Raw genomic sequence first — 13,752 nt, 5'->3', positions numbered from 1 at the left:
TATCATAATTGGTTAAGGAAGGTTAAATGCTCTCACAAGTGTTGAATTATTGTAACCCAATGCTTGACGGTGAATGCAAAAGAGATACTATTCTTGACAATGAGTTCATGGTTTTGGGTTTTGGTAATAATTCCAAGTGTGTTGATACATACCTCATTGTTTCTGTGTAGCTGATTTGTTAATTTTGTTCTCAATAATCGCGTAAGGTTTTCGTAATTTTTTTTTGTGCGTGTTTATTGTTTAGGGCTAGATTATTGGTTGCAAAAATGTGCATTTTAACTCATTTGTCTTGTTCAGAAGTGAGATCAACATCTTTATTTCTATGCTTTGTGAATTTTCCATGCTTGTATTTCTCTTCGTAAGTTTTAATTCGTTTTTTTTTTTTTTCACATGATTTGCTATTTGTGTACCACTATTTAAGATCATGGTAGTTAATCTCGCGATATATCGCGATATATATCACCATACGGTACGGTTTCAATCAAAACGATACAACTCGGGCTTCGTATCGATTTTTCATAAAGATCGGAAAATATTGCGATATATCGTATCGTATCGCCGTATCGCGATACGATACGATATATACGATATTTATCCACCAAAAAAAAAAAGAAAAAAGAAAAAAAAAAAAGAAAATTCAATCGACTGCCAAAAAAAAAAAAAAAACGAATTTGAGCAATCTCTTCAACATCTCAATATTCCCAAACCTAATTGTTGGGTGCTAAATACCAACACGCAAGTGTACGTATCGCAAACAAGTAGTAAAGTAGACTCGTGAGAGTCGGATGTCGATCCCACAGGGAATACGCAAATTATTTAATCCTAAGTACCAAATCCTAACAATTGTGATTTTTATCCAGCCTACGCAGGGTTGTCAAATTAATTAACTAAATAAATTAAACTAATTAAGAAAGCAATTAAACATGAGAAAAATAGCAATATAAAACGGATCTAGGATTTTATCTTCCCCCTATGCGATAATTCTTCACCCAATTAATCTCCTATCATGCAAGTTACGATTCCCGATTATTAACCCAAGACACGAAATTACTCAAACCTAGTACAAATAAAGCATTAAATAACAAGTCTCGTAAACGGCTACCTAAGGTATTATCTGTATGTCTACGATAATACATGCAATTTAACACACACATTCGGTGAAAAACTACTCGAAGGCTCTTCTATCCCTGTTCTAATTATTAAAACGATCTGTCAATCAATTCTAACAATAACAAATAGCAACATAAATTAGCTACGTTCATGCGCTAAATAAGATCAAGATAGAAGAAATAATCGAAGAATTAAACTTTGCATAAAAGTAGAAAAATAGGTTCGAATTACCACATAGGGTTCCAATAAAATCCTAGAATAAAAACTTAGCTACTCATGTTCGTTACGAAAAACATAATAAAAATTCGAAAAATCATAAAAGCTAATAAAGGAGGAGAACTATGATGAAGAATCGTCAAGTCTTCGTCTTCGTTCTTATGCTCCTTGATTGCGTGTAGAAAGATGAAAAAATAAAAACCTAAAGATTAAAGATGAAAGGTAAAAGATAATCCTAATTGTGTGCTTGTGGCCTTTAAATAGGGTGCAAAACTATAATAGGGCGGGTTTCCTTGTGTAATTAAACTTCCTTCACTGCGCCCCTACGTCCATCCGGACGGCCGTGCGAGAATAGGCTTTAAAATCCGGACGGCCGTCCGGTCCTTGATTCTCCAGAATTCTGATTTTGTCACTTTTGGCCCACTTTTTCTCCGAATTTGCAGTTTTCACCCCAAAAGTTGCCAATTCTTCAATTTGCACCTAAAATACAAATAATAACCATATTAAGCACCAATTATCGTAAAAACACATCAAAAGCTCCAATTAAAAGGTACAATTAAGTGTATAAATATACACTTAACACACCCTCAAACTTGAACTTTTGCTTGTCCTCAAGTAAAATCAAATTAAGAGCACAAAACAAAACCATACATCTCATTACATAGATCGATTGGTCAACTTCGCGTTTTCAGAACTTGCAATTATGATGATAATTCCTAGGTATTCGCAAGCTTAACATTCAACGGTACTTAGTCACTCACCATTACCAAAAATCACAAATCATACAATTGCTTCAAGTATCCAATATTTGCAAGTTAAAGATAGAAAGAATTTATACTTACATACATATAATTGACTCCAAATACCCACCAAATTATTTTACTCAACTAATATTGAACAATAAGCTATTGGGATCATTGGGGCTTTGTGGCTTTCAATTGTTAGGCTCTTTGGTCCGAGGTAGGTAATATGGGTATGTGTGGCTAATTTTCTTGAATTGAGGTGATTACGCCAAAATTTGAAAGATAGGCGTTTGAAACAATGAATTCACCTCTAGGGACTTAAATAAACTCGATTCTCCAAAATTCACACGTCAACACTTTTGCCTTTGAGGCAATGACTCGAGTTTTCAACACAATTCAACAACTAGTCCTTATTTCTCCCTTATAATCTATTCTTCTTCTTCTTTTTTTATTTTTTTTTATTTTTTTATTTTTTTTTTATTCGAATCAAAGAACTTAGATATATATATATATATATATATATATATATATATATATATATATATATATATATATATATATATATATATATATATATATATATATATATATATATATATATATATATATATATATATGAAGATGCACATATATATCTATTGTTATTTTTTTTTTTTTTTCGAAGAAGAAGAAAGATCTTATAAGAATTTTTCGACCGACCTCCAAGGGATGATTATTCAGAAATCTCCACTTTTCTACCTTCTACATATTGGCTAAAAGAAAGAACACCTTTTCTCCGAGGCTCAAATCAAGGTTCTAAGGATAATTTGACAAAAATGGTAGGCTTGAAAGGCTCAAACGGTTCAAAGAAGGCCCAAATCATATCTCAATTCACTTACTATCAACACTTCGTATCATAAATGTCCTAAGGTGAGATTTAAAACCGAACAAAGCATGATTGAGCACAAATAAATTCCAAATTTAAAATGCAAAACATTCAACCAAAGCAATGCATAAGGCGTGATTCCTAGCAATAATTCACTTCTACGTTCCGTTGAATCGAAAGCTAAACAAATATCTACTCCTTATCAACATAAAACAAGTAATCTCATCATCAAACATTGACCATCTCCCATCATCATAGTTCATCGATGTATCGCCCGCATGGGTGTAGCTCAACTGGTTCCGGAGGTGGTAAGTTGGTGCAAGGTCCTAGGATCGAATCCTGGCAGCCGCAGTGTGGGAATTTCAACTCCAAATGAGGGTTGGTTCCTTGTAGGCACCAGGTCCGGGTCCGCTACCTTAACGGGCCGTTGAGTTACCATGATTTACATCCTCCATCAATCCTTGTCGGGCCAAGGGATGGGGGCCCTGGGGGCGAGGGATTCGCCTTTTGGTGCAAGTTCATCGATGTATCGAAATTTTTTATTTTTTTTTCTTCACAGCAAATAATAAAACGGAAATAATAAAACGGAAATAATAAGACGCAAATAAAGCATGCAAACTAAAAAATATATTTAACTAAAACACAACTAAAGCGCACATAAACGAAAACAAGTAATTAACCACCCCCAAACTTAAAATTCACATTGCCCTCAATGTGATTCGCCCGGAGTTTAAGGATAGAAAACACCTGTTTTTAAACGTCGGGACCATCGTCGGGTTGCTCACCAACTCCACCTTGCGCATGAGCATCACCATCTCCTTCATCATCCGAAAGCTCGGGTACCGGCTCAATAATCGGTGCGGGAAAATCGTCGAACACCTTGTGGGCGTTCTTTGTGGAATGGGTTTTTCGAGAAAATTGCACCGTTCTTGAATCTCCCTGCGCAAATCAATAACAAACCACCTTGATTACGTATTATGTGTGTGTAGTTGGTAAATTTTCGGGGAAATTTGTCAAAGAAAAGAGAAAATTTCGAAAAAAAAAAGGCGAAGGTTCGAAGTGGGGGAGAGAGGGGATTTGAAATTATGGAAATTGTTTTTTTTTTTTTTTTTTTTTTTTTTTTTTTTCCCGCACGGCCGTGCGAGATTTAGGTGAAAAATCCGCACGGCCGTGCCCTTTTCCAATTTTGGGCAGTAGCCTCTTCAAATTTCACACGGCCGTGTGAAATTCCTGCCTTTTTCTTGCACGGCCGTGTGAATAATTGCAAAATTTGCAATTAAGCCCCTGAAAAATAAAAACTTCTTATAAGTGCCCCTGAGACTTTTTTTTTTTTTTAAGTAAAAATAAAATAAGAACTAACACTAACAAGATAAATAAATAAAAACAAAGATTAAAAGAAAATAAAATAAAAGAAAGAAAAACGAAATCTCGGGTTGCCTCCCGAGAAACGCTAAGTTTACAGTCTTCAGTCGGACTTTGTCTGCTTCTTTGTTCAAGCTAACGTGACCGAAGTCACTTGGCAATTGAATTCCTCTCCCCGATGACTCTCGTTTGATTTTTTAGGTGGCCACATCCTCCTTGCACGTTCATCATCGTTAGCACCCCAACTCTTTTGACTATCTCTCGGAGGTGTTGAAATTGAGTTCGCACAACAAACGTGCTCCTTCCGATTCCCTTTTCTGTTATCATCTCCTGCACTCAACGATGCTTTCCCATGGTCCAAAATTGAAACATCAAATTTTTCATGATTCGTAAAATCCATAAGATCAATAGTAAAACACTCATTATTCTCACATGGATTTTTATTAGCACAAAAAACATTAAATTTGATCGTTTCATCATGCACTGTCATTGTAAGATCACCACTCGCACAATCAATTAAAGTTTTTGAAGTGGCTAAAAACGGTCTCCCTAAAATCAGAGGTATCTCCCTATCTTCATCTATATCGAGTACAACAAAATCAACCGGGAAGATAAATTTGTTCACCTTTACTAGCACATTCTCTAAAATACCTTTTGGGTAAACCAAAGACCTATCGGCTAATTGCAGAGTTATAGCCGTAGGTTCAATTTCACCTAACCCAAGATTTTTAAAAGTAGAATAAGGCATAAGATTAATGCTAGCACCTAAATCAAAAAGCGATCTAAAATTTTTACCTCATATAGTACAAGGGATAGTGAACTTACCTGGATCGCCGAGTTTTTGTGGAAGGGGCCGTGTAAGAATTGCACTACATTGTTCCGTGAGTTGGATCATCTCGTTCCCTTGAGGAACTTCACCCACTTTGGCATCTTTTGAAGGGCTTCAATAAACGGAATATTTATTTGGATTTCCTTCAGCTTGTCCAAAAATCTTTGATAATCGGCATCGAGCTTCTTCTTTATAAGCTTCTGAGGATATGGAATTGGAGGGGCTCGTGATTTGACTAGAGATGATAGTGGTTCTTTGTGAGTTGCTTCTTTTTCCCCAATCACGCTCGGCTTCTCGATTACCGTGTTTTGCTTCTCCTTTCGTGGGGCTTCCTCCAATTGTCTCCCATTCCTTAAACTCACAGCGTTGTACTGCTCGACGTTGTTTTTCCGAGGATCTTCAGTATTTGATGGCAGTGCTCCCGATGGCCTCGCGGTTAGCTGGGTTGCAAGTTGACCCATTTGTGTTTCCAAATTCCGGATGGAGGCTTGGGTGGTTGTCATGAATTGCGCCAAGATATTTGCGAGATCTACACCTTGAGGTTGAGCTTGAGGCGAATTTTGGAATCCGGGAGCTGGTCGTGAATGATTTGGCGGTTGACCTTGAGGTGTTGTTTGCCTTTGTCCTTGCTGATTTCCTCCCCACCCAAAGTTAGGGTGATCCTTCCATCCGGGATTGTAAGTGTTGGAGTACGGGTTCCTCTGTTGTCGGTTGGTGTCATGCACATAATTCAGAGACTCCGTTTCTTCTACGCGCTGGTCGGGAACTTGGACTGCGTGGACTTGCTGAGTCTGCAAGGCTGTTACTTGCTTCAATAGCTTCTCCAATTGGGCCGTGATTGCAGTGACTCCGTCTAACTCCAAAATTCCTCCCGTCCTGACTGCTCCGCTATTCGACCGGTCCGATGCCCGCATGTATTTATTTCTAGCAATTCGCTCCAAGAGCTCGTATGCTTCGTCGTAGGTCAAACTCATGAACATACCTCCAGCTGCAGAGTCGAGCACTGTCCTCAAGTTGTCTTGCAGTCCATCGTAAAATATTTGCAGTTGGCGCCACTCTTGTAGTCCGTGATTCGGGCACCTCCTTACTAACTGTTTGAACCGCTCCCACGTCTCGAATAATGCTTCACCGGCTTCTTGTATGAAGTTTTGAATTTCTCGCCGGATTCTCTCAGTTTTTGTTGGGGAGTTGTATGTGTTCATAAAGAGTTGCGCTAGCTGGGCCCACGACGAGTTGGAGTGCGGTGCACGAGTTTGCAACCATTCTCGGGCTGCTCCTTGTAGGGAATGCTTGAACAGGCGGAGTTGCAGTGCTTCGGGTGTTACTCCGTTCATCTTATGCGAGTCACACGTTTCGAGAAAGTTGACCAAGTGAAGATGTGGATCTTCATGAGCCAATCCGCTGAAAAGACCATTGTTTTAAAGCATCATGAGGAGTCCCGCTCGAATCTCGAAATTGTTGGCTTCAATGGGGGGCTGCTGGATGCTTGATTGGAACCCATTGAGTGTCGGGACGGTGTACTCATGCAGTGCCCGTTGACGCGGTGGTGGATTAATTAGCTGGCGTTGCTCTTGCTCGATAACGACTTTCCCTGCCGCATTCGGTAGGGCGCCCTTGGACACCTCCCCCACGATTATTCTCGTCTTCCATCGTTGCGGGAGTGTTTTGAGCTAACCGTTGATTTCTCCTGGCTTGCCTAAACGTTCGCTCAATTTCGGGATCAAGAGGTAGCAAGCTCGTGTCGTGTCCTCTTCGCATAAAAAGTACATAAAACAAAATAATTAAATTAAATAAAAAAAATAAATGGCTGAAGTAAGAAAAATTGCTCAAATTTAATATTAGGATAAATAAATAATTTAGCCGTATTCCCCGGCAACGGCGCCAAAAACTTGTTGGGTGCTAAATACCAACACGCAAGTGTACGTATCGCAAACAAGTAGTAAAGTAGACTCGTGAGAGTCGGATGTCGATCTCACAGGGAATACGCAAATTATTTAATCCTAAGTACCAAATCCTAACAATTGTGATTTTTATCCAGCCTACGCAGGGTTGTCAAATTAATTAACTAAATAAATTAAACTAATTAAGAAAGCAATTAAACACGAGAAAAATAGCAATATAAAACGGATCTAGGATTTTATCTTCCCCATATGCGATAATTCTTCACCCAATTAATCTCCTATCATGCAAGTTACGATTCCCGATTATTAACCCAAGACACGAAATTACTCATAACCAGCTGTCGCTGCGTTATAAGCCTATTATTCATAAAAGATTCACTATATGTCTATGCAAACCTAGTACAAATAAAGCATTAAATAACAAGTCTCGTAAACGGCTACCTAAGGTATTATCTGTATGTCTACAATAATACATGCAATTTAACACACACATTCGGTGAAAAACTACTCGAAGGCTCTTCTATCATGTTCTAATTATTAAAACGATCTGTCAATCAATTCTAACAATAACAAATAGCAACATAAATTAGCTACGTTCATGCGCTAAATAAGATCAAGATAGAAGAAATAATCGAAGAATTAAACTTTGCATAAAATTAGAAAAATAGGTTCGAATTACCACATAGGGTTCCAATAAAATCCTAAAATAAAAACTTAGCTACTCATGTTCGTTACGAAAAACATAATAAAAATTCGAAAAATCATAAAAGCTAATAAAGGAGGAGAACTATGATGAAGAATCGTCAAGTCTTCGTCTTCGTTCTTATGCTCCTTGATTGCGTGTAGAAAGATGAAAAAATAAAAACCTAAAGATTAAAGATGAAAGGTAAAAGATAATCCTAATTGTGTGCTTGTGGCCTTTAAATAGGGTGCAAAACTATAATAGGGCGGGTCTCCTTGTGTAATTAAACTTCCTTCACTGCGCCCCTACGTCCATCCGGACGGCCGTGCGAGAATAGGCTTTAAAATCCGGACGGCCGTCCGGTCCTTGATTCTCCAGAATTCTGATTTTGTCACTTTTGGCCCACTTTTTCTCCGAATTTGCAGTTTTCACCCCAAAAGTTGCCAATTCTTCAATTTGCACCTAAAATACAAATAATAACCATATTAAGCACCAATTATCGTAAAAACACATCAAAAGCTCCAATTAAAAGGTACAATTAAGTGTATAAATATACACTTAACACTAATTTTCACTCATCTCTTCAATTTCTTCAACAATCCTCACAATATCTCAACTCTAATATTTAATTTCTATTGATTCTTTCGTTTTGTTTGAGATTCAACACCAATTGGAACGGGCTTGCGATCTACAACCCTATTTCTTCAAATTTTCGTTCAATCAGGGCTGGGTTTGTTCGTTTTTTGTCATGGGTTTGTTCAATTTGAGGTGGGCTCGTTGATTTGTGGTGATTGGTTCAAATTTCAGATTAGTTGGGGGGTGTTGTGCTATTTTCAGCATTGGTTGGGGTGTTTCTGCAACTTTCAACATTAAATGGGGTTTGCTTGTACAATTTTCAGCATTGTTGGGGTGGTTCTTGCATTTTCCAGCATATTTTGGGTGGTTCTTATGTGTGTGTGTATATATATATATATATATATATATATATATATATATATATATATGTTTTTACCAGTTTAATAGTTGGTTAAATATCTTACGATACGATACGATAAACGATACGGTACGAGATGTGGAGCAAAACGATACGAGATATATTTACGATCCGATAACCATGTTTAAGATTAAGCTTCTCACAATATTTTTTTCTCCGACAACATTTTTTTTTCTAGGGTCCATTTTATTGGATAACCCCTTTTACGAAGTAAAAGGACTATATTGTCCTGATGTACGATTTTCTTCAAACTTCATTCAGTATTTTTTATAACTTGCTAGCTTATTCTGTTTTTATAAAATATCTTTCTTTTTACCTTTTAAAAAAAGCTAAAAATTAACATTTTGTTAAAGAATTTTTTGATAAGCTTACCTTACAGAAATCTACTACAAATGAGTATAATCATGTTTCCTCTAGGTGTTTGTTCTCTAAGAGAAAAAAGAAAGGGAAAACTAGGGAAGTTGTTTGGGCTTAATTATATTCCATTTTATACGCTCGAAATATAACATTCTGGTACTTTGCATATTTGAAAAAATTAATAGCATTTTGCATCCTAGAAACCCAATCAATCATTTACAATGCACCCCGAATTGAATATTTAAATCTTAATGAAGGTAATTTAAATTTTTATTGGCTTTTTATTTCCGTGGTGAAAAATAACAAATTAAATTGTTATTTTATTCTACCTCCAACGTAAATACGAGAGTACAAAATGCGAAAAAAAAATGACAGCGAATTACTAGGAAAACTACAATTTCTTACAACTGGTTTTTTTTTTTTTTTTTTAAACACTAAATTATTTAATTGATGGATCTTTTATTGTAATTGGTGAAAATATTTAGTATAAATCTTTGGGAAAAAAAATATATTTTTCAAATAATTTGATAACAAAATACTTGAAGTTTTTTCCTTTATTTTAAATATCATTTTTTTGAAAAAATATTTAAATATGTTGATAAGATATATTTTTATTTTTGCATTGTGTAGTTTGAAAATGATTGATGAATATTTAAAAAAAAAAAAAAAAACTTGACATTTGGCATACCAAAAAAAATATATTAAAAATATTAAATTACAGTCATTAGATTTAAAAAATCATTTGAGGTTCCATAATACTATAGTTTTTAAATAATATGTGATTTATTTTTTTATTTTTTAAATTTTGTATGCTTGAATTTATGTTGGCGAATAGTTTTAAATATTTAATTTATGATGCAACATGAACGACTTATTGTGCCAAATGTTTGTAATTTGACCAAAATCAATTTTCAAAATTAAAAAACACAACCTAAATATTATTTAAAATGTACAGCTATTCTAATTTTCTGCTCTCATTGAGAGTTGAACTCAAGACCTCCCGCTTACTAAACGGGTGCTCTAACCAACTGAGCTATGAGAGCTTTTTGTTCGAATATGGTAGATTAAGGTATATAACTACGTGGGACCAGGCAAACACACATGACAGCAGTTGTAATGCTAATAATTATTGATCCCTTAAAAAAGAGCAAAGTAATTGCGAAGTCCGAACTCCGAAGGAAGTAACAATTCAAAAATCATTTAAACAAATGCACTATTTTTATGTAATTTTATTTGAAATGATAATAACGTAAAGCTTATATTATTATATTATTATTATTAGAATTATTTTTATGGGCTTAAATTGTATAAAATTCAAACTTTGGGGGCTTAAGCATATAAACTAATAGATAAATAATATAATAATATAAAAAAATTGCTATATTTTTTTCTGTAGGGGCGGCCCCCTAAGACACATTGTGGGTCCGCCCCTGCTTGGAGCATATTATAAACACATATATGTAGCTTGAATTAAGAGTTAAGACTAAAGTCTTCCAACCTAACAAGGTTCGTAGGATAAGCTACAGCGTGAGCAAGACGGACTGCCTTGAGAAAGAGCACAAACGAAAGAACTTGGTTGAAACTAAATAATCTTCAATCAATATCATTTTGCAGAGCTTCCGTCACCATGCTACTATTACTCTCGTGAATAATTGAATTCAATCCCTCCGAGATTGCAATCAACAAAACATGTTGGGCTGTTCGGGCTTCGCCAACTATCACAATCGGTCGACCTTGAAGTCTCTCCACACTCCACCAAAGGTAATTTCTTGGTCACCATTACGATCAAAAACTATTCTTTCGCAGAGGGAAAGCTACATTTACATTAATTTTCACGCTGCATCTACATTAATATATAAACAATTCATTTTTTCTCAAATTTTCATCCAAAAAATCTTCTTGGTGGGGAAAAAGGAATCCTCTCATTATTGTAAAATTCCATCACAACCGATAACATTAGCTTCGGAGAAAAAAATAGACGAACCGGAATTATTATCGTAATAGAATGGACGATGAATATCTAGCTTGCTCTTGAGTCTTGAACCATATAGTTATATATATGTAGGATTAATTACTCAAATGTATATATTTACAAACGTATTTTGCCGAAAGCGAAATCATATTCATCATGCATCAACACAACATTCTAATCATACAGTAAGAAAGAAGGAACGAATCATCGAATACATCCAAAAATTTTCTAACCATACCATACAAGAAAGCCCAATATTCAATGCAACATTTTTTTTCGGTCAAGATATATTCAATGCAACTAACACCACAAGCACCACCCACATCTTAGCAACTCTCCAAGCCCATCAAATTTGACTACCTCGTCATTTTTCCACATTTTAGTCCTCCACACCATAGTTTTTCAAGATCTCTCTCTCTCTAGAAAGGTCTAGAGAGAGAATTTTTGTCACCCTCAAACTAATAGCTATCTATTCTTTTTATACTATACTATACTATTGATGATCAAAATTACTATAACTAGACACATTAGTTATAACCAAACACCTCTTGCAATAACGAGAGCTGCTCGTTATTATATTGCATCGTCTGATAGGCAAAATGGTCTTCTTGAAACACTTCGTCCATGTAATAATTCGTCTGAAAACCAAACGGAGTGTTACTTTCGAACTCGCTCCACTTCGGTTCACTTTGAACTTCCTTAAAATCGGGCGATAAAACGTGCTCACGAGAGCTTGTGGTACTCGAGTAGGTATTATTCAACTTAGGTGTGGATTCCGACGTGTCGAAATTCACGTACTCATTATTCATCGGATTGTTATTGCGCGGGAACACATTAGTATTCACATTCGGCTTTTGTTCTTCGTTGTCTGAAAATTGAACCGCCTCTTGATCAACCACATTGTAGTGCTTTTCGAGCGTTCCTTTCTTGTTGTATATTCGGCATAGCACCCAATCATCAAGCTGCAATAATATATTTAATAATTCAAATCATCAATTGCATTCAATAATCAATTTTTATTTCAAATTATTTGTCACTATCAGAATTACCATTAAGCATTTATTATAGTTCTCTCAATTATGCCCTTACTACTCCTAATTTATTGACCGATAATTAATAGTGAAACAATTAATAAAGAAGGGGCATTTTAGTCACTTTATGAGATTTTTTTTGCTTTAATCAATAAAATTATTAATTTTCTTAATACGTATGCACTAGCTCAAAATAGAAATTAAAACGGGAATAAGGGCAATTTGATTTCATTTTGCATTTTCATTTTCACTGTCATTTTAGATTTTACTAATCATCAAAACTAGACAAAAGAAAAGTAGTGGAAATTAATTAACCAAAAAAAAAGGATTAAAGTGTAAAAAGACAAAATTACCCTCAAATTGTTTGTTTTGCCGGCGGATCTATCCACATTAGCCAAACGGTATTCGTGCATAATCCAGTTTGTTTTGATTCCTTTAGGAGCTTTTCCTGCATAAAACACTAGTGCTTTCTTTATTCCCAGAGTCTTCGGCTTTCCCACCGGCTTATCGGCTCCTGTGGCTTTCCAGTAGCCGGCTCCAGCGGCCCGGTTCGGCCGTGAACCGTTCGGGTATTTCCGGTCTCTTGGAGAAAAAAAATACCACTCCTTTTCACCGTACAGTGACATACCTGTATTTACAATAAATAATTAGGAACCAAATATCGAGAATTAAATTGAAATATATTGGAATTAAATTAAATTAAATCAAAATACAAGAATATTCGAAATCAGAGGGCATATTGATTACTGTAGATCCACCGCCAAAAATTAAAAATAAATAAATAAATAAATAATAATAATAATAATAATAATAATAATAATAATAAGAATAATAATAATAGTTTATTATTATTTAATATTAATATAATAATTAGAACAAAAGAAAAAAAATAGCATACCAGGAAGTTGCCATGGATCAAATTTGTAGAGATCAATTTCAGCGATAATAGGGGGTGCAATCTGGTGTCCCGCACACCTACGGCAGAGATAATGCACCACAAGCTCCTCGTCCGTCGGATGGAATCTGAATCCCGCCGGTAAACTCAACTGCTGATCGCCACCCTTCATTCACTATCCAATAATCTTCTTAGTTATTATCCTTTTTTTTTATTTATTATTAATTCCCCTAAGACTTGACTTTTCTTTTTCTCAGTTTCTGCTGCTATAGTTTGCTTTGAATCTTCTCTGAAACGAAGAAAAATGAAACCTTTGGCCTTTATATATATACACAATGGGGGTGGGGGGTGGGTGGGGGTAGGGGGGTGGGGTGGGGGGGGGTGTAATTGACTCGATTGTTCCACGTAGTACTATGTTTTATTATAAAACGTGGGACAATGTATCCGTTCAAATAAAAATATTATTATTAAATTGTGTTATTCTTTCTTGTGTTGGTGGGTGAGTGTGTGTTGTGTGTGAACTTCTCTAGACTTTTTCTTTATTATTATTGTTAGAAATTAAAATATATTTCTCATGAGCATGTATAAATATTGTGACTTACATGCTATTAATTTTAATTGGGATGTGACAAATGTCGTTCGAGTTTTAATAACACTGTTTCGACTTGAAACGCGATTTTGATCGTTTTTTTCCCTCCAAATTTTGTAAAATCGAAAACATAGAATCTGTAGCTTTTTGAGTTAGCTTTTCAATTCAGTTTGAGTCACCAACATTGGATGTCGGATGAGAAAGAC

The 13,752-nt window shown here is 35.4% G+C and overlaps 1 protein-coding gene and 1 non-coding gene across 2 annotated transcripts; both read right to left on the bottom strand.

Moving 5' to 3' along the window:
* Positions 1-10,028: 10,028 nt before the first annotated feature.
* On the bottom strand, positions 10,029-10,102 carry TRNAT-AGU (transfer RNA threonine (anticodon AGU)). The gene has a single exon. It is a non-coding gene; the product is annotated as a tRNA-Thr (tRNA).
* Positions 10,103-11,159: 1,057 nt separating this feature from the next.
* LOC105950269 (protein ATAF2) lies at positions 11,160-13,254 on the bottom strand. The gene is made up of 3 exons (XM_012973622.2): positions 12,961-13,254; positions 12,416-12,690; positions 11,160-11,993 (listed from the first exon to the last, which is right to left on the bottom strand). Exons 1-3 carry the CDS (start codon positions 13,127-13,129, stop codon positions 11,559-11,561), a joined length of 879 nt encoding a protein of 292 aa, XP_012829076.2. The 5' UTR covers positions 13,130-13,254; the 3' UTR covers positions 11,160-11,558.
* Between the last annotated feature and the right edge of the window lie 498 nt (positions 13,255-13,752).

Source organism: Erythranthe guttata, chromosome 12 (genome assembly GCF_056151865.1).
Source record: "Erythranthe guttata isolate IM_541 chromosome 12, IM_541, whole genome shotgun sequence".
In the NCBI taxonomy this organism is placed as follows: Eukaryota; Viridiplantae; Streptophyta; class Magnoliopsida; order Lamiales; family Phrymaceae; genus Erythranthe; species Erythranthe guttata.
Note: the sequence above shows the minus strand (reverse complement) of the source record. Positions and strands in the feature narration are given on the sequence as shown.

Bases quoted from the DNA above. Each gene is read 5' to 3' on its own strand.
- LOC105950269 (XM_012973622.2), bottom strand. From the start codon at position 13,129: ATGAAGGGTGGCGATCAGCAGTTGAGTTTACCGGCGGGATTCAGATTC. The intron at 12,691-12,960 runs GTATGCTATTTT...TTGTAAATACAG, and splicing joins TGATCCATGGCAACTTCCTG to GTATGTCACTGTACGGTGAA. The intron at 11,994-12,415 runs GTAATTTTGTCT...ATATTATTGCAG, and splicing joins GCAAAACAAACAATTTGAGG to CTTGATGATTGGGTGCTATG.